Consider the following 18,400-nt stretch of genomic DNA (forward strand, 5'->3'; position numbering starts at 1 on the left):
CCTCATGTTGTTTCAAACCCGTAAAACCTCTGATTATCTTTGGAACACAGTTTAAGATATTACGGGATATCCAGCTGCTTTGATTTGAACTCTCTCTCACAACAGACACGGAAGAGAAGACAATGCTGAATAAAGTCGTCGTTTTTGCTATTTTTGGACCAAAATGTATTTTCGATGCTTTAAAAAATTCCAACGGACCCTCTGATGTCACATGGACTACTTTGATGATGTTTTTCTTACCTTTCTGGACATGGACAGTATACCGTACACACAGCTTCAATGGAGGGACTGAGAGCTCTCAGACTAAATCTAAAATATCTTAAACTGTGTTCCGAAGATAAACAGAGGTTTTACGGGTTTGAAACAACATAGGTAAGTTATTAATTACATAAATTTGCTATCTGGGTGAACTAACCCTTTAATTCAGTAATATACACACTTTTGCACAATATTCAATTTCTTTTGACATACCTATATAGAATGCATACGTAAAAATTGTTGTCTGGTTAGTTTGGCCATACCTTGACTATTTGGGTCGATAAATCCTTTAAATAGGTGGTAGGGTGCCTGCCATCAGCTGTTCTGCCTCCTCTGTCCAGAAGGCAAAGCGCTGCCCAAAGTTCTGCCCATGCCTATTCAAAAGTATGGTACTTTTAATGTAGCATAATTGTAAAGCAGAGCAGTGTTTCTCTGCTTGAAATGTGTCCTACCTTGCGATCGAGAATTTCTCCAGAATCTGGATACACCACCACTTACGAATAGATGGGATGTCAGTCTGTAATACACATGTAATATTGGAGTCTTGCATTGTTTGTTTCTTGGATACATACATTCCATGAATTACAACTTACATCCAAAAAGTGAAACATGGCACCAGTACAGATGCAGAGGGCATACTGTTAAAGAGAAAAATAATGATTACGGAGATTTAGGAATCATGCAGGAAAAAACAAGTAGAAATTGTATAAGTTTACCATAAGCATGAATATCCCACAGCTCTGTCCATCTGACTGAACTGGAAATGGCTGAAAAGTAATATAGTTACTCAGATGTGATGTTGACAACCATATACAGTGTCCGCTGAACAAAATAAAATGGCAAAATTACAAAGTAAGCAAAGTTACATCAAAATCTTTGCCCGTCTTCTCCACCCACGGTCCATTAGCCACTTCTCCTGCAAGTTGTCTGTAAAAAAAAATAATAATGCAAACCTGAAGCCAGAGAACCAGGCTTTTACTCAAACCTGAAGCCAGAGAACCAGGCTTTTACTCAAACCTGAAGCCAGAGAACCAGGCTTTTACTCAAACCTGAAGCCAGAGAACAAGGCTTTGTCTGAACAGGATATCAGTCCATTTCACTCAGTCTGATCTGTATTTAAGTTAAGGCTGTTACACAGTGTCATCAGATAGAAGATTTTAAGAGTGCGGTTCAGGCTTAACTGGATGAAGTAAAAGAAGAAAAAAAAAAAAAAAAAATTGTAGAAAACACCCCCTATCATGTATTACCTTTAATTCCCATAGTAGCATGTAACTACATGCACTTTCTGTTCTCTGTGTTAGCCTTAATCAGTCACAGGTCAAACCTTGCTAATGTCCTCTGTTTATGCGTTTCAAACCTAAATATGGTTCTGTATTTCTCATCTCCAAACCCATTTGGACATAATGAGTCCAGAAAAATAGCCTCCTTCTTAGCAACTAATAACACCTGTGAAGAACATACCCTATTAATGTCAGCTATAGGGGCACAAACTGGTTTAAAAATAGAGGAAAAACTAAAAAACTATGTAACTGTACACAAAGCATGTAGTGGCTTGCTGTTTGTGACCCCCTAGACCATGCTGGCAAAATGATGATGTCTTTAGATTCCACATTGTCCTTTGAAAAAAAACAAAACTATGTTCAGATCTCCTTGGACATATCTTCACTTAAAGAGGTGTATCTGCTGGACTTGTCAACACATTATGGAACTTACCGGCAAACTAGGTTCCCTTAGTTTCCATTTAGGGACTTCAAATAGGTCAGCAATGTGGACATCCATTCCCTGAATAAAATTGTATGTCTGCGTTTCATATACATACAGTATTGTTCAAAATAATAGCAGTACAATGTGACTAACCAGAATAATCAAGGTTTTTCGTATTTTTTTTATTGCTACGTGGCAAACAAGTTACCAGTAGGTTCAGTAGATTCTCAGAAAACAAATGAGACCCAGCATTCATGATATGCACGCTCTTAAGGCTGTGCAATTGGGCAATTAGTTGAATTAGTTGAAAGGGGTGTGTTCAAAAAAATAGCAGTGTGGCATTCAATCACTGAGGTCATCAATTTTGTGAAGAAACAGGTGTGAATCAGGTGGCCCCTATTTAAGGATGAAGCCAACACTTGTTGAACATGCATTTGAAAGCTGAGGAAAATGGGTCGTTCAAGACATTGTTCAGAAGAACAGCGTACTTTGATTAAAAAGTTGATTAGAGAGGGGAAAACCTATAAAGAGGTGCAAAAAATGATAGGCTGTTCAGCTAAAATGATCTCCAATGCCTTAAAATGGAGAGCAAAACCAGAGAGACGTGGAAGAAAACGGAAGACAACCATCAAAATGGATAGAAGAATAACCAGAATGGCAAAGGCTCAGCCAATGATCACCTCCAGGATGATCAAAGACAGTCTGGAGTTACCTGTAAGTACTGTGACAGTTAGAAGACGTCTGTGTGAAGCTAATCTATTTTCAAGAATCCCCCGCAAAGTCCCTCTGTTAAAAAAAAGGCATGTGCAGAAGAGGTTACAATTTGCCAAAGAACACATCAACTGGCCTAAAGAGAAATGGAGGAACATTTTGTGGACTGATGAGAGTAAAATTGTTCTTTCTGGGTCCAAGGGCCACAGGCAGTTTGTGAGACGACCCCCAAACTCTGAATTCAAGCCACAGTACACAGTGAAGACCGTGAAGCATGGAGGTGCAAGCATCATGATATGGGCATGTTTCTCCTACTATGGTGTTGGGCCTATTTATCGCATACCAGGGATCATGGATCAGTTTGCATATGTTAAAATACTTGAAGAGGTCATGTTGCCCTATGCTGAAGAGGACATGCCCTTGAAATGGTTGTTTCAACAAGACAATGACCCAAAACACACTAGTAAACGGGCAAAGTCTTGGTTCCAAACCAACAAAATTAATGTTATGGAGTGGCCAGCCCAATCTCCAGACCTTAATCCAATTGAGAACTTGTGGGGTGATATCAAAAATGCTGTTTCTGAAGCAAAACCAAGAAATGTGAATGAATTGTGGAATGTTGTTAAAGAATCATGGAGTGGAATAACAGCTGAGAGGTGCCACAAGTTGGTTGACTCCATGCCACACAGATGTCAAGCAGTTTTAAAAAACTGTGGTCATACAACTAAATATTAGTTTAGTGATTCACAGGATTGCTAAATCCCAGAAAAAAAATGTTTGTACAAAATAGTTTTGAGTTTGTACAGTCAAAGGTAGACACTGCTATTTTTTTGAACACACCCCTTTCAACTAATTGCCCAATTGCACAGCCTTAAGAGCGTGCATATCATGAATGCTGGGTCTTGTTTGTTTTCTGACAATCTACTGAACCTACTGGTAACTTGTTTGCCACGTAGCAATAAAAAATATACTAAAAACCTTGATTATTCTGGTTAGTCACATTGTACTGCTATTATTTTGAACAAGACTGTACATGTCTCCTGGCTGCCTCCTCTACCAGTCTGAAGCACGCATTCCCAATCTGAAAGCACAGAATGTTTTGCATAATTACAATAAAAACATTAGAATCATCCAAACTTTTTACAGCAATATCCCCTTACATTGCTCTCCACCTGTTCATCTAGCCCCAGGCTCCAAAAGTCCTCCCTTTGAAGACAAACTGGACCATCCAGAACAACAATTTCTTTTGCTGGACGTGTTCTGTCCAGCACATAGGTCAGCTAGAAATAAAAAAAATATCCCTGTTAGGAATGAGCAATCATGCATTTATTATTTAAAGCACACCAACAAGCTGTGCACGTGAACTATCCCGTTTAGTTTGGCACTCACCACTTGTTCTTGCTGAGGACACAACCTCTTGGACCACAGTGGACCTTTATTGGCATACTGGTGGTCCACCAGTCCAATGTCTTCTGCATTGTTTTGGCTGCCCTCAGATTCATGGCCATGATCTACACAACAGGAAAGTAAATACTAATCGTCATTGTCAAGTGTCATGTTTATATTTGCTATGTCACCAAATAGGATTATTACAATACCTCGTGGCCGAAAGTAGGGCCTTAGCTGCGCAGCATTAACTTTCTGTATTTTCCCTAACATAGCCACACTTGCCACACCCTTCTCTGTCAGGGATGTGAGGGTGAATGGCCCTTGGTAGAGATCCTGCAAACAATTTCCCTTCTTCACCTTCTTTTTGGGCTCCCCAATTAGGAACTCGTCCCCTGCCTTAAGTGAGCACTGGCTAACCCCTTTCCTTTTTTTTGCCTCAAAAGCCTTTTTTTGTTTGCCCTGTGCCTTTTCAATGTTTTCCCGTACCTTAAAGATAAGAATATATTACTATGCGAACATTCTTATTCAAATTGAACAAGCCATCCACACAACTCTGAACAAACCGTTTCATTGAGGGCCTTGACTCCAGCTAGTTTTAGCTCCAGCTCCTCTTCTGGGTCTGCCAATTCAAAGGCAGCGTCTGTCTCACAGACATTTAATGCCTGTGGTAGACGGGGGTGCCTATTGTACATTAAAAAGTACGGGCTGTACTTGGTGGATCTCTAAATCGAAACAAAATGTTTTCATCAAATCACAAAAAAAAAAACTCTTAAAACATGTATGCAATATACGTTATCTAGTCATTTTGAATAATAACCTGTTTTGCAGTGTTTATTCCATAAACTATGGCCTGCAGGTGGATGTCCCAATCATCATGGTGCTGATTCACATATTTTCTGAGAGTCCTCTTTACATTTTGATTAGTTCTCTCATCCTTCAAAATAGAACAGAAATATTACATGCACTTTAGTATACATTGGCTAAAGTTGACTTTACTGTTTTGCGGGATGTCACACTTACTTGGCCGTTTGACTGGGGATGGTAAGCACTTGTGATTGCATGCTTGATGTTCAGCGCCGCAAATATGTGTGCATTAAGCTGTACATAATTCAGACACACATGGTTATTTTCAATATTTATTGATCAATGACCGCTTAAAATAGCATGAATTGTCATTTCATATGTCCTGTGTGATGGGAGAGGGTAATAAGGACACATACCTCGTTAACAAATGCACGGCCCCTGTCAGTGATGATTTTCCGGACCATACCCAATGTGTAGAGCTTTGACACAAGTGCCTCAGCCACCTCAGTGCTGGAGCCACACTTCAAAGGCTCAGCGATAACCCACTTCGTGAAGAGGTCCGTCACCGTGAGGACGTATTGATGGTCTTTGATGGGTTTTTTTTTAGTGGACCAATGAGGTCCATACCGACCACCTCCCATGGCTCTTTCACCTGTAGAGATATGTTATATGACCACATCACCTAACTTGTTGCTTCAAGTGGTACACCAAGGATATGCTCTACCTTAATAGGGTGAAGGGCAGGAGACACAGTCTTTATGGGGTCGTTCTTTTGGCATCTATGACAGCTTTTGACCTGATGGATACATTTATTATTTAAACAAATCTGAAGTCAAACAAAGCCATTAAATCAATTCATTACCTGAGAGCCATAGTGTTAAATTCCATGAAATTTCCAAAAACGTACCCAATCTGCCACATCTGCCTTTATGCTATCCCAGTAGTACCCCACAACAACCCTGTCCATGGTCGCCCTCACGCCCCCCATGGTTCCCTGAAAGTGAAAGTGACATTCAGCCAAGTATGGTGACCCATACTCAGAATTTGTGCTCTGCATTTAACCCATCCGAAATGCACACACAGAGCAGTGAACACACACACACACTGTGAGCACACACACTGTGAGCACACACCCGGAGCAGTGGGCAGTCATTTATGCTGCGGCGCCCGGGGAGCAGTTGGGGGTTCGATGCCTTGCTCAAGGGCACCTAAGTCGTGGTATTGAAGGCGGAGAGAGAACTGTACATGCACTCCCCCCACCCACAATTCCGTCCGGCCTGAGACTAGAACTCACAACCCTTCGATTGGGAGTCCAACCCTCTAACCATTAGGCCACGACTTCCCCAGGACACTGTGCCAGGGTTGTTGTGGCACTCCTCCAGGACAGCCCGCCTCTGCTCATCAGACAGCACAACCAGTCTCATGAATTGTGCACTGGGGCCAGTGTAGAATAATTTATTTTCTGTGATAGACAAACAAGTTTTTACATAATGATTTTGCTGCTTTGTTTGGTATTACAATACAGCACTTACGTGCATGTGCCTTTGTTCAGGGATGCAAACACGTGTGGTGAAAAATGTTGGGGGTTACTATGTCTGACTAGATGGAACATTACTAACATGCTCACATGTGTTAACTAAAACAATGCTAACATTAGGGCTGGGTATTGTTCAAACAATTTTGATACCGGTTCCTGAACGATACTTTTTTAGATACCAATTTTATGAAATCCATTTTTAACAAGATTACATAACACATTACCTCAGAAAACTTTTTATTTTTCAGTTTGACTCATGCTCCTTAGCTAGTGCACTTTTTTCATGATCACCAAAACTGAATTTGTTTTTTTCAAAAATACAGTAAAACTTGTAACATTGTGATATAGTATTATAATTTAAAATCTTATTTGAATATATTTCAAAATGTAATTTATTCCTGTGATGTCAAAGCTGAGTTTTCAAAATCATTACTACAGTGTCACATTTCCTTCAGAAATATAAAAACAGTTTGCAACTTTATATTTTGGAAACGATGATAAATGTTTTCATGATTCTTTGAATTAGAATTTCAAAAGAACAGCATTTATTTGAAACAAAAATCATTTGTAACATTACACGTTAAGTTCACGATTTTGATCACTTTTCCTTACTGGAAAAAAAAATCTGACTAACCAACACATTTTTGAAATATTGCAATATAACCACTGTCAGCGTGATCAACAAAGTATCCTCTTCATTTACCAGTCGGAGACGGAACAACTTTCTGCTCTTATGTTTACTCCGTGCACTGTCAAGGTCTTCATCATATCTGTCGTGGTACCAGTCTTTGGAGTAATTATTTTACTGCAAATACTGCATCGCGCGCTGTTGGCATCGAGCCTGGAGAACTGTAGCCACACCTTTGATAGACTTTTCCACATCTTTAGTGTGTGTGCGCCTCACAGGAGTATGTTTTAGGGGTGTCGTTGAGCATTACTTAAGTATTTGTTAAAGCACTGACATTGACGAGTTAACTCTTTAGGTATCGGAATCTGATACTAAACAAGAAGTCATTTTTTCGATAGTATTGAGGCAATTCGGTCGGTACCTAAAAAGTATCGAACTCGGTACCCAGCCCTAGCTAATATTATTTCAAATTCCCACACTCACTTACCTCTTATAACGAAATTTGCAGCCATTCGTGAGACCTTCTTCTTTAACACCGTATCCACTAACCCGTCAACCAAATATTGCCTAACGGCATCGTAAAGGGCAAACTTCTCATTTCTTCCGCTGAACTCCATTTTCTTTCGCTGTGAGGGAATTAAAGTCTTGCGGTACAAATTTGCAAGTAGAGGTCTCTGCAGGAAAGTAATGGGAGTTACAAGATCAAGGTGTTTTTACACCATGATACCTGATTGGTTGATGTAATAGTGACGTTAGGTTTAGGGGTGGGGTTGGGTAAGGGGGATCATTTAGATTGTATGATTCAGAAACACCCAGCAGTTTTAAACCACCCACATGGTGATAAACGCCCACTTTTGCTCTGCAGAGACCTAAATTTGCGCATACGTGGAACGGATCGTGCAGCATCGTAAATCGTCACAAAACAGAATTATCATTTGCGCATGTGTATCGGGTCCGTGTATCTTTTGGTCATTCGATTTTCAATTTAAAAATGAATAAAGATAAATGAGAAACAGTTTGATTTTCGTTTTTTTCGTTTTGTTTAAGAAACGGAAAACGAAAATTTAGCTGGATTTTTCGTATTTTTGTTTGTGGGTAAAAAATGAGATTATGCTTTAATATTTGTTTGAATGTGTGGGCGGCGCTGAAACGCCCCTTTCATCCCTTCTGTACTGCACCGACAAGCGCCAACTGCAGCTCAGTTCATTTTCACCAGGAGAGAAGCGGCAGACAGCAGAGTTTATTAATCCTGCCAATTCTTTGCTAGTGGTGCTTGCAAGCTTTTATATATATATATATATATATATATATATATATATATATATATATATATATATATTTTTTTTTTTTTTTTTTTTTTTTTTTTTTTTTTGACCAAACAGAAATTAATTTATTCAATGACATTTGAATTTTACTGTAAGATCTACAATGACAAGAAATGTGCAATTTTTTTGCCTACTAATTTTATTCTATGCCTATTTAAGAAAAACCTCACAGCATAACATGTTTTCATTTGCTATACAAACAACAGCAACTGAAGCTTTATCTTGTAGAGTGTAGTCTGCACTTCTCCGATCGGCGGATCCCGATCCACAGCTTCCATCCCGATAACAAGAGGAAAGAGCTTCAGCTCCGTCAGTTTGGGTCGTAAGACACCCTAAATAACATGAAAACTCAACAGGATTTGCTTTCTGCCATCTCGGTCTACATTAACTTCTTTCTGAAACGTCAGAAATGACCCAGGCTCATGCATCAGACGAACCATGTCTTGCTGGACATGTCTACTTTTAAAATAAGCCATTTAAATATAATAATAATAATAATTTTATATTTAGGCCTATGTAATTCAAATGAAACCAACCAGAGGTGCAGTGTTTCCTGTCTGAACTCATTATCTGTAATGATGTCACACCATCACTATATTCATACGGTCATCTACAGAATTCGTGAATTCAGTTCATAATTCTAAGTAGCCTATAGCCTATAATTAAAACATTTAAAGTAGACCAATTATGGGGAAAACTTAACTTATTTTAATATAAATTTTATTATAAATGTGGGGTTGGATTTTTCCCATTTATTTATTTTTTTTGAATGGCCTAGAATAAAATAAGTAGGCAAAAAATTTGTAGTAGGCCTATATTTTATTCCATGTCGTTGTAGATCACAGGCTAAAGTAAAATTCAAATGGTGTTTTATGAATAAAGTTGTCAAGTCTGCTTTGTCAATAACTGCAGCAGCCGGAAAAATATAATATTATTTTTTATTTTATTATTAATTTAATTAATTAATTAATTAATTATTATTATTATTATTATTATTTTATCTTGCAAGCACCACTAGCAAAGAATTGGCAGGATTAATAAACTCTGCTGTCTGCCGCTTCTCTCCTGGTGAAAATGAACTGAGCTCGCGGTTGCCGCTTGTCGGTGCAGTACAGAAGGGATGAAAGGGGCGTTTCAGCGCCGCCCACACATTCAAACAAATATTAAAGCATAATCTCATTTTTTACCCACAAACAAAAATACGAAAAATCCAGCTAAATTTTCGTTTTCCGTTTCTTAAACAAAACGAAAAAACGAAAATCAAACCGTTTCTCATTTATCTTTATTCATTTTTAAATAGAAAATCGAATGACCAAAAGATACACGGACCGTATCGGGTCCGTGTACGTTTTGATAGTTTGTTTTCCAATTTGAAATGAAATAAGCAGAAACGAGAAAACGGCCCCATTATTCGTTTTTTTCGTTTTTTGGAGAAAAACGAAAAACGAGATTTCGGCTTGATTTTTCGTTTTTTAGTTCAGAGGCATAAAACGAATAAATGACTTTAAAATTCATTTTCCACATGTGGGCGGTCCTGAGACGCCCCCTTCCGCCGATTGGTCAAGCAAATCTGAGCATGTGACGTCATCAGTAGTCGCTCAGGTCTGTTCAACAGAATAATAGTCCTCTAACGTTACTATGGCTACCGATTCTTAAGCTGTGCAGGGCAGGTCCTGTTGGGCTTTCTTCTGTGCAACTTTACGCGTTTCATAGAAATCTTTACATCAGAAATATTAAATATTAGTCTGCCACCAGCCCGTTTTATTTAGCGGTGCGGAGTTAAATCTGTGTGGTGAAGCTGCGCTAGACAGCGCCGAGCGGGAGAGGATCAATGACCAGTGTTCGGTCAGCAGTCAGAACTTGGGTACCGATGATGGTGAAATAAATTTTTACCGAGAATGACCCGCGAGTATGATTGACAGGAAGATAGCGGAGACAAAGCGCAATATAACTTCTGTTAAAAAAAAATATATATATATTAATATAAGTGACTTTGTCTTTGTTTTTAATCAAATAATTGTGAACCACAAAGCGAACCTTCGTTTATGTCACCCGTCTTATTAGTTTGATTATAGTAGGCTATACGCGAGTTTTTATTTTATTTTTTATTATTATTGTACTATTTTACTGTTGTTTTTTAATTAACAATATATCATAACAACTTAAAAAGATCAAAATCTACAGAAGAGATTAACAAATAACATTGGTGTTGTCATAAGTTAACTAATCAATGGGAAAATTTCCTTACCGGCACAACCCTATTCTTAATGTTGGCTACATGTTACAGATTTAATGTTGAGCACATAATGTTAAAGGCTTCTTAAATACCATTACATTCGGTTGAAGAGTCAAGAAGGATGTGTCAATTTACTGTAGATTTCAATCTATCATTAGTTGGTGACCCAGTGTAATTATAATAGCATAAATAAAAACAAATACACGTAATAGGCTATGTATGCCAATAGGCAAAACACATCTGCTTTTCCTCTAGATCACTTTACAGTGTGATGGAAATAAACTTTTCTTAAAGCGTGTTGTATATCACCACAGCTTTATTGGCACCCTTCTATATGTGTTGTATACTGTAATAGACAATTGTCCTGCAAAATGATGAGATTTGGTAAAAAAAAAAAAAAAAACATTGCGAGCAAATGTCGAATTGTGTTTTGAAATTTAAATCAACAACGTAAGAGGCTTCAGGCTGTCTGATGAACTCTGTATGAACAAACACCCAGCTTTGCAGTATAGGTGGCACAGAAACAGCATCTGACCTGGCATTTAGATGTACTTTGCACACTGTCTATTGCAGTTTTGTTTGCTGCAAAACAATAATGCAGTTGTATAGAAACAAATTTGTGAAAACCGCTTAAAGGCTCAAGATATCAACTGAAGCAAATACTCACCACAATTATGGTGGCAAAGTTTTTTTTTTTTCTTTTTTTTTCTTTTTTCAATTGATTTCATCCAAGGCTGAGCTTAAAGTCAGTTGTAGTTCTTGTGTTTCTCTTTTCTTCAGTGATGTTGATTGTAAACAGCAGGTGTTCATCACTAATGCATCTTCATTTAATTAGTCACTTAATTATCTCATTAACTTTAACTCTTTGAGGACTTGGGATTTGACTCAAGACTCGTTTGTGACTTGGAAGGAATGACTTGGTTCCTCTGGTGAAATCGGCTGCTGAGTTCATGGGTGGAACAAAAATATGGCAGGACTTTGTTGTGTATTAAGTTATGGTTTAACCTGTAGAGGGCGATGTAGCTCACATGAGAAAATGTTTGGTTGAAAACGTGAGAGAAGAATAAAGTAAACAAGTGAAGTTGAAGCTGGTGTGCGCTCTCGTCTGTTCTGCTGTGACTATTACAAGGTACAAACGTAACAAATTGGCGACAAGGATGGCGACTGCCGGTGTGCCTCTCCCTGCGTTATTCCTGCCATGCAGTGGACAACCCACTATTCCGTTCGATATGTGGATGAAAATGTTCGGAAATTACCTACTCGCTATTCACGCGGAGGGGGATGACTGGCCCGATACGAGGAAGCGTGCAATTCTCCTACACTGCTTGGGCACCGAAGGCCAACGTGTATTTTATACACTCACAAACGTAGGTACAACCTATGATTCAGCAGTGGCTGCACTGCGTGCACATTTCAGTCCAGCAATAAATGTCGTGGTGGAACGACACAAGTTCAGGCAAAGAGTACAGAGACCACATGAGACTGTAGCTGAGTATGTGGGTGCGCTTCGTGAGTTAGCTACTACGTGCGGGTTTGCTAGTAATACAGATGAAATGATACGGGACCAACTTATTGAGCACGCTAGCTGTGTGAAAATACGTGAGAGACTGTTAGTACAAACTGAGGCAGACCTCACTCTGGATACTGCAGTAAAGTTGGCGTGTCAAGTGGAAGCAGCTATCGGACACGCTCAGACTCTAGCTTCGGAGCCGCATGCTCCAGTGCACGTGGTGAAGGCGAGACCGAAACGTCCATTCAGAACCAGAGCAAAGAGCAGTTACTCCGCAGTGCCTGCAGCAGCACTGAAACACGACCAAAGCTGTTTTAGATGTGGATCAGCAGCTCACTTGGCAAATGCTCAGGACTGCCCTGCAAGGAAAGTGACTTGCCGAACCTACACTTTGCTCGTGTATGTAAGTCCAAACAAAACACAGCCAAAGTAGGAGAAGTGGTTATTTTGGAAATGAATACGGTGCGAATGATAGAAAACGGACAACGAGATGACAAAATTACATGCACAGTAGCCATAAAGGGAAAAAAACAACTTCCCGTACTGTGGAGTTAGTGGTGGATACGGGATCGGCGGTGTCAATCATTCCTGAGCACCTCTACAGAACGCACTTCAGTGGTGTGCCGCTTGCTGAGCCAGAAAAAAGGTTAGTGACTTACACCAAAGCTAACGTTCCAGTGCTAGGTTGCATGTTAACTACAGTGCAGTATGCGACCATTACAGTACCAGCTACACTGTACATCGTGAAGACAGGCACGGCCCTGCTGGGAATGGACTTATTCAGAGCACTGAGACTTTCTATTGACAACAACAGCGTGCTCTCACCTGCGGGTCCAGTGACAGAGATCAGAGAGATCAAAGCCAAAGCTGTGACTGGGGAGAAGCTAGGTCTTGCTAAAGGTTTCATTCACCGTGTAAAAGTCAGGGAAGACGTTCAACCTGTTCAACAAAAGTTGCGGAGACTTCCACTTTCGGTTAAACAAGCTGTCTCTGCTGAATTGGAGAGATTGTTAGAAATGGATGTGATAGAGAGGATTGATGCATCCCCATGGGTATCACCCATCGTCGTCACACGAAGAAAGAATGGTGCAGTGAGAATGTGCGTGGACTTACGTGAACCAAACAAGGCGGTAGTGATGGACAGTCACCCACTTCCCCATATGGATGATCTTTTCTCTGAAATGCGTGGAGCTACTGTGTTCTCCACCATTGATTTAGCCAATGCTTATCATCAGGTGTTACTGGCAGAGGAAAGCAGAGATATGACTGCATTTATAACGCACGAAGGGCTGTCCAGGTTTCGTCGGGTTCCATATGGACTGTGTTCAGCTCCAAGTGCGTTCTCCAAGATGATGTCTCTGGTGCTGAAAGATCTTAAGGGGGTCCAGAATTATCTTGATGATGTAATAGTCTATGGCACAGGAAAGGAGGAGCATGATCGTAACCTGCAGATGGTGCTTGCTGCGCTAAAGGAAGCTGGTCTCCAGCTCAACAATGAAAAATGTCACTTCAACCAGACCAGCTTACGGTTCCTTGGACACACCATCTCAGCTCAGGGTTTGCTGCCAGACAAAGACCACCTCAAGGCTATTACAGCTGCTCCAGCGCCTAGTGACGCCACCACACTGCGCTCATTCCTGGGGCTCACAGCCTGGTATGCAAAATTTGTGCAAAACTATGCATCTCTGGTAGAGCCCATGCGAGACTGCCTGCGTGACGATACCTTTCAGTGGACGGCAGCAGCACAGTCAAGTTTTGACACGGTCAAGACTCGCATCGTAACCAGTTCAGCACTATCCGTCTTTGACCCCAGCCTTACTACAATTGTGTCTACAGATGCTTCGGATTATGGGTTGGGGGCCATATTGACACAAATGCATGCTGATAACATGGAGCGCACAGTTGCTTTTGCCTCACGTTCACTTACCCCTGCAGAACGAAAATACTCCATTGTAGAAAAGGAGGCATTAGCCTGTGTGTGGGCTGTGGAAAAGTGGAGGACGTTTTTATGGGGGACAAGATTCATATTGCGTACAGATCACCAGGCTCTGACCACACTGCTACACACAAAAGGACTTGGGCGCACGGGAATGCGTATTGCCCGGTGGTCAGCCAGACTTCTTTGCTTTACGTACGACGTGGTGTATCGTGCAGGAGCACAAAACTATGCTGCTGACTGTCTCTCTCGTCTGCCCCTACCATCAGAAGAGAATGCAGAGCCAGTGACTGAGCCCGAACTTGTAGCTTTGCTGCACACAGAACTGAAAGCTCTCTCAGCGAAGGACTTCGTTGGGGCATGTGAAGTATGCCCAGAGCTTACTGCCATCAGGGCACAGATAAAAAAAGGGTGGCCTAAAACAGCAAAGTCTCTACTGGCGGTGCTCAGACCCTACTTTGCTACTAGAGATGAACTCTCAGTTCAAGATGTGACAATATACAGGGGCCCCCACCGACGGCTAGTGCCTGTAGCTCTGAGAAAACAGCTGGTGGACCTGGCACATGAAACTCACCAGGGTGTTGTGCGCACCAAGCAGAGGCTGCGTGACTTATACTGGTGGCCTGGCATGGACATGTTGGTGCAGGACAACATTAGTGCATGTGTGACCTGCCAGATGAATGATAAAAGCGCTAAGACGCATGCTGCTCCAATTCAGCCAGTCCCACTGCCAGACGGTCCATGGCAGAAAGTAGGAATTGACATCGTCGGACCGTGTGAGTCAGCAAACTGGGACTGCCGCTATGCAGTGACTCTGATTGATTATTACACAAAGTGGCCGGAGGTGGCTTTTACACATTCAATCACAACCACGGCTGTAACTACCTTCCTGTCTGCTGTGTTTGCCCGCTTCGGCAACCCCACAGAACTCATTAGTGACAATGGGACACAGTTTACCTCGAGCGAGTTCAAAGAATTTCTGGCAGTAAGAGATATTACACACAGGAAAGTATCTTTGTATTATCCACAAGCAAACGGAGCTATTGAACGCTGGAACCGTGTTCTCAAAGAAACACTCCTTACTGCCGAGCAGGAGAGGAAATCGTGGAAACCATTCCTACAGGACTTCTTGCTTACATATCGTGCAACTCCACACAGTACAACAGGAGTGTCACCATATGAACTCATGTTCAACAGGAAAATGCGCACAAAGGTGAACATCGGTCCAGCAAGCAAAGCTACTCTGCTGACAGAAAAGCAACTGCGCAACCGTGTCATCTCTAAACAAAATGCATCAAAAGTTTACACAGATGCGAGGAGAGGTGCACAAGTACCTAAGATCAAAGAGGGAAGCCTAGTAAGAGTACGGAAACCCTTCCATGTCAAGAAAGGTTTGTCAAAATTCTATAGACCTGCCAGGGTGGTACGGAGAGCTGGTGCAAATGCGTATGTGCTGGAAGATGGACGCACTTGGAACGCTACTCATCTCTCACTGGTTCCTGACAGGGTAAAAGATACCTTTGACAGTTCTGTTCCGGTACCTGTGCTGGGATCTGCACAAATGCTGGATGTTCCAGTACCTGAGTCGGGACCGGCACAACCCTTCGGTGATGTGCGGATGCCTGGCAGGGTCAGAAAAAAGCCTGCATGGCTTAATGATTACGTACAGTAATCCTTCTCATGGCCTTTGGGGGGGGAAACTAAGAGGGAATGACATCAAGTAAAAAAAAAAAAAAACAAGGACATTGTAATGTGAAGGAAAACATATATATATATATATATATATATATATATATTTATATATATATATATATATATATATATATATATATATATATATATATATATATATATATATATATAATCTGAATGCTGTTTTGCTTGTGAATTTGTTTGTTTAAATTCACTTAAGTTTAATGCGTCTGTTAGAAGTGTAATCAACATAAGGTTGCCTGTTATACTGTTAAATTGTTACAAATATTGAAAAGAAAAGAAGGTTAATGTTAAGTATAAATAAGGAAACATTTAAGTTTGCATTTTATTACAGCCGAGGTCTAAGTGATTTAAGAGACGGCGTAGTAATTTTTATTTTACCTGGTAAGCTTCCTAAACAAAAGGGGAAATATGTTGTGTATTGAGTTATGGTTTAACCTGTAGAGGGCGATGTAGCTCACATGAGAAAATGTTTGGTTGAAAACGTGAGAGAAGAATAAAGTAAACAAGTGAAGTTGAAGCTGGTGTGCGCTCTCGTCTGTTCTGCTGTGACTATTACAAGGTACAAACGTAACAGACTTTTACTCTTTGGTCCCTGGACTTCCCACCTCTGGTATACATGCATTTATGTATTTATTTCCAGAGTACATACTTTCACTTATATTAGGGATACAAATATGCTTCTTATATGATGACACCATGTACTTTCACTTATATTAGGGATACAAATATGCTTCTTATATGATGACACCATGTACTTTCACTTATATTAGTGGTACAACTATGTTTTTTATATATCCTGTGCATATTTATACTCATTCCACAGAACACACAATTCCAGGTCTTTTCAAATACAAACTTTAATGCATTTTGTTCAGTACACAAACTTTTCAAGTAAAAACTTCATTTAATTTCAACTTCAGATTTTTTAGACTCACTCGGGAACCCAGATAGCAAACTGACTCCGCAACGGATCCGCCCCAGAGGTATCACAAGCTCCAAACGGGTCCGGAACGGAGTCTACTTGCACAGCGCAGCGGATCCGGAACAGATAAGGATTGTGGTTTCAGATCAGATCCGGGGCAGACCTGCCCCGTGTCCGCCGATAAGGAAGTTCACCGCCGCGGATCTGATCAGGAGCCGTTTATGAAGCACCTGATCCGCCGCGGATCCGATATGGACCCGCTTGGGTCATTTCCCACACAGCAAAAGGATCCGCCGCGGAGGTATCGCGGCTTCCGGAATGGACCCGCGAAACGGACCCGTATCGGCGTCCACTTGCGCGCAATGACGGATCCGAAACGAAGGCGGATCGCGGACCCGCCGTCCATTTTGGACCCGCACATTGAAACATATATCCGCCATGGACCCCTAAAAATACTGTCTCATCTGGCCAAGTAACCATGTTAGAGATCAGTGTCTGCTTTAGTTGGGCTCTTGACCCTTGATTTCTGTCTTAGTCTTTTCTCTGGCTGTTATAACCATGTGTTTCTAAAACACATTTGTTGTAACTCAAAAGCCGAGAAGAAATACGTGTTAACCTGTACTTAGGTGTAGGTTGTTATACTTTATATCGGTGATGATAATTGTTCATAATTATTGAACTGTATGGAGTTTAATCTCTGATGAAGTAGGTGTTGTGTAATTAGTAGAAGTGGTTCTAGTAAAAATGACACAAAGAGCCAGTGACTCTGTGATAATTAGTTAATATAGAAATGACTTTTTAAACATTTTGTACAGGTACATTTTTCTTCTATGCCAGTAATTGGTCAAACACAGACATCAATAATCAGAATATGAACCTCTACAATGGTGACGAAAAAAACATGCTGCTGGGTACTATTGTAGAACAAAACTCATCCATGGCTCCCAGCATGCTCTGCAAAAAATTTTTTATGGTCACCATTGTTGAGATTCATAATCTGATTATTGATGTCTTTGTGTGACTGTTTGACACTGTAGAAGACCAATCTTTTTGAAAAATTGTTCAGATTAACTGATTATCAGAAGCACTGGCTCTTAGAATCAGGGGCGTAGCACCAAATTTAGGGCCCTGGGTACAAACCATCTTGCTGGGCCCCCATACCAAATACCATAGTGATACCAATGGGTGGGATATTTTGAAGAAAGTCGGTAACCAAACGACTGATGGACCCCATTGACTTCCATAGTAGGAAAAAAAATACTATGGAAGTCAATGAGGACCAGCAACTGTTTAATTGCCAACCTTCTTTAAATTATCTTCTTTTGTGTTTAGCAGGAGAAAGGAAACCATACAGGTTTGGAACAACTTGAGGGAGAGTAAATGATGACAGAATTTTCATTTTTGGGTGAACTGCCCCTTTAAAGTTTAAATGTGTACAATAACAATGTACCCATTTTGTTTATTTCCTCTTAACACTTAATTACTAATTACTAAGTGTTAAAACAGGCAATTCCGCTAAAAGCTCACCTTGTCTCACTGTCACAGCTTTCACCTGGCCATGATGAGGGGTCTGCTGCTGCAGGGTCTGAAACTGAAATATATGGCTTCAAATGGTTGCTAAAATATCCTTTATTGTCATAATACCTTTTTTAAAGTGTAGGCTAAGTACAAGTTAATTGCTGATTATTTGTCTGTTTAAAATAAATGCGGACTATAGAATCACA

General features: G+C 40.5%; 2 protein-coding genes across 2 annotated transcripts; one reads left to right on the forward strand and one right to left on the reverse strand.

Annotated features, from left to right (window-relative positions):
* Positions 1-527: 527 nt before the first annotated feature.
* LOC113078551 (uncharacterized) lies at positions 528-4,678 on the reverse strand. The gene is made up of 12 exons (XM_026250851.1): positions 4,272-4,678; positions 4,063-4,184; positions 3,834-3,953; positions 3,707-3,754; positions 1,972-2,040; positions 1,794-1,874; positions 1,616-1,704; positions 1,125-1,185; positions 975-1,025; positions 852-896; positions 711-775; positions 528-632 (listed from the first exon to the last, which is right to left on the reverse strand). Exons 1-12 carry the CDS (start codon positions 4,330-4,332, stop codon positions 548-550), a joined length of 897 nt encoding a protein of 298 aa, XP_026106636.1. The 5' UTR covers positions 4,333-4,678; the 3' UTR covers positions 528-547.
* An 8,113-nt stretch (positions 4,679-12,791) lies between these two features.
* Positions 12,792-15,710, forward strand: LOC113078534 (uncharacterized protein K02A2.6-like). Its single transcript, XM_026250832.1, has one exon. It carries the CDS (start codon positions 12,792-12,794, stop codon positions 15,708-15,710), a length of 2,919 nt encoding a protein of 972 aa, XP_026106617.1.
* Positions 15,711-18,400: the final 2,690 nt, after the last annotated feature.

This window comes from Carassius auratus, unplaced genomic scaffold, assembly GCF_003368295.1.
Source record: "Carassius auratus strain Wakin unplaced genomic scaffold, ASM336829v1 scaf_tig00025933, whole genome shotgun sequence".
NCBI classification, from domain to species: Eukaryota; Metazoa; Chordata; class Actinopteri; order Cypriniformes; family Cyprinidae; genus Carassius; species Carassius auratus.

What these genes read in the sequence shown, in the direction of transcription:
- LOC113078551 (XM_026250851.1), bottom strand. Translation starts at nt 4,332, where the DNA reads ATGTTAGGGAAAATACAGAAAGTTAATGCTGCGCAGCTAAGGCCCTAC. An exon ending in GCCCTACTTTCGGCCACGAG is followed by an intron (nt 4,185 to 4,271) that starts GTATTGTAATAA and finishes CCTGTTGTGTAG; the next exon opens with ATCATGGCCATGAATCTGAG. An exon ending in ATGAACAGGTGGAGAGCAAT is followed by an intron (nt 3,755 to 3,833) that starts GTAAGGGGATAT and finishes CTGTGCTTTCAG; the next exon opens with ATTGGGAATGCGTGCTTCAG.
- LOC113078534 (XM_026250832.1), top strand. Translation starts at nt 12,792, where the DNA reads ATGTTAACTACAGTGCAGTATGCGACCATTACAGTACCAGCTACACTG.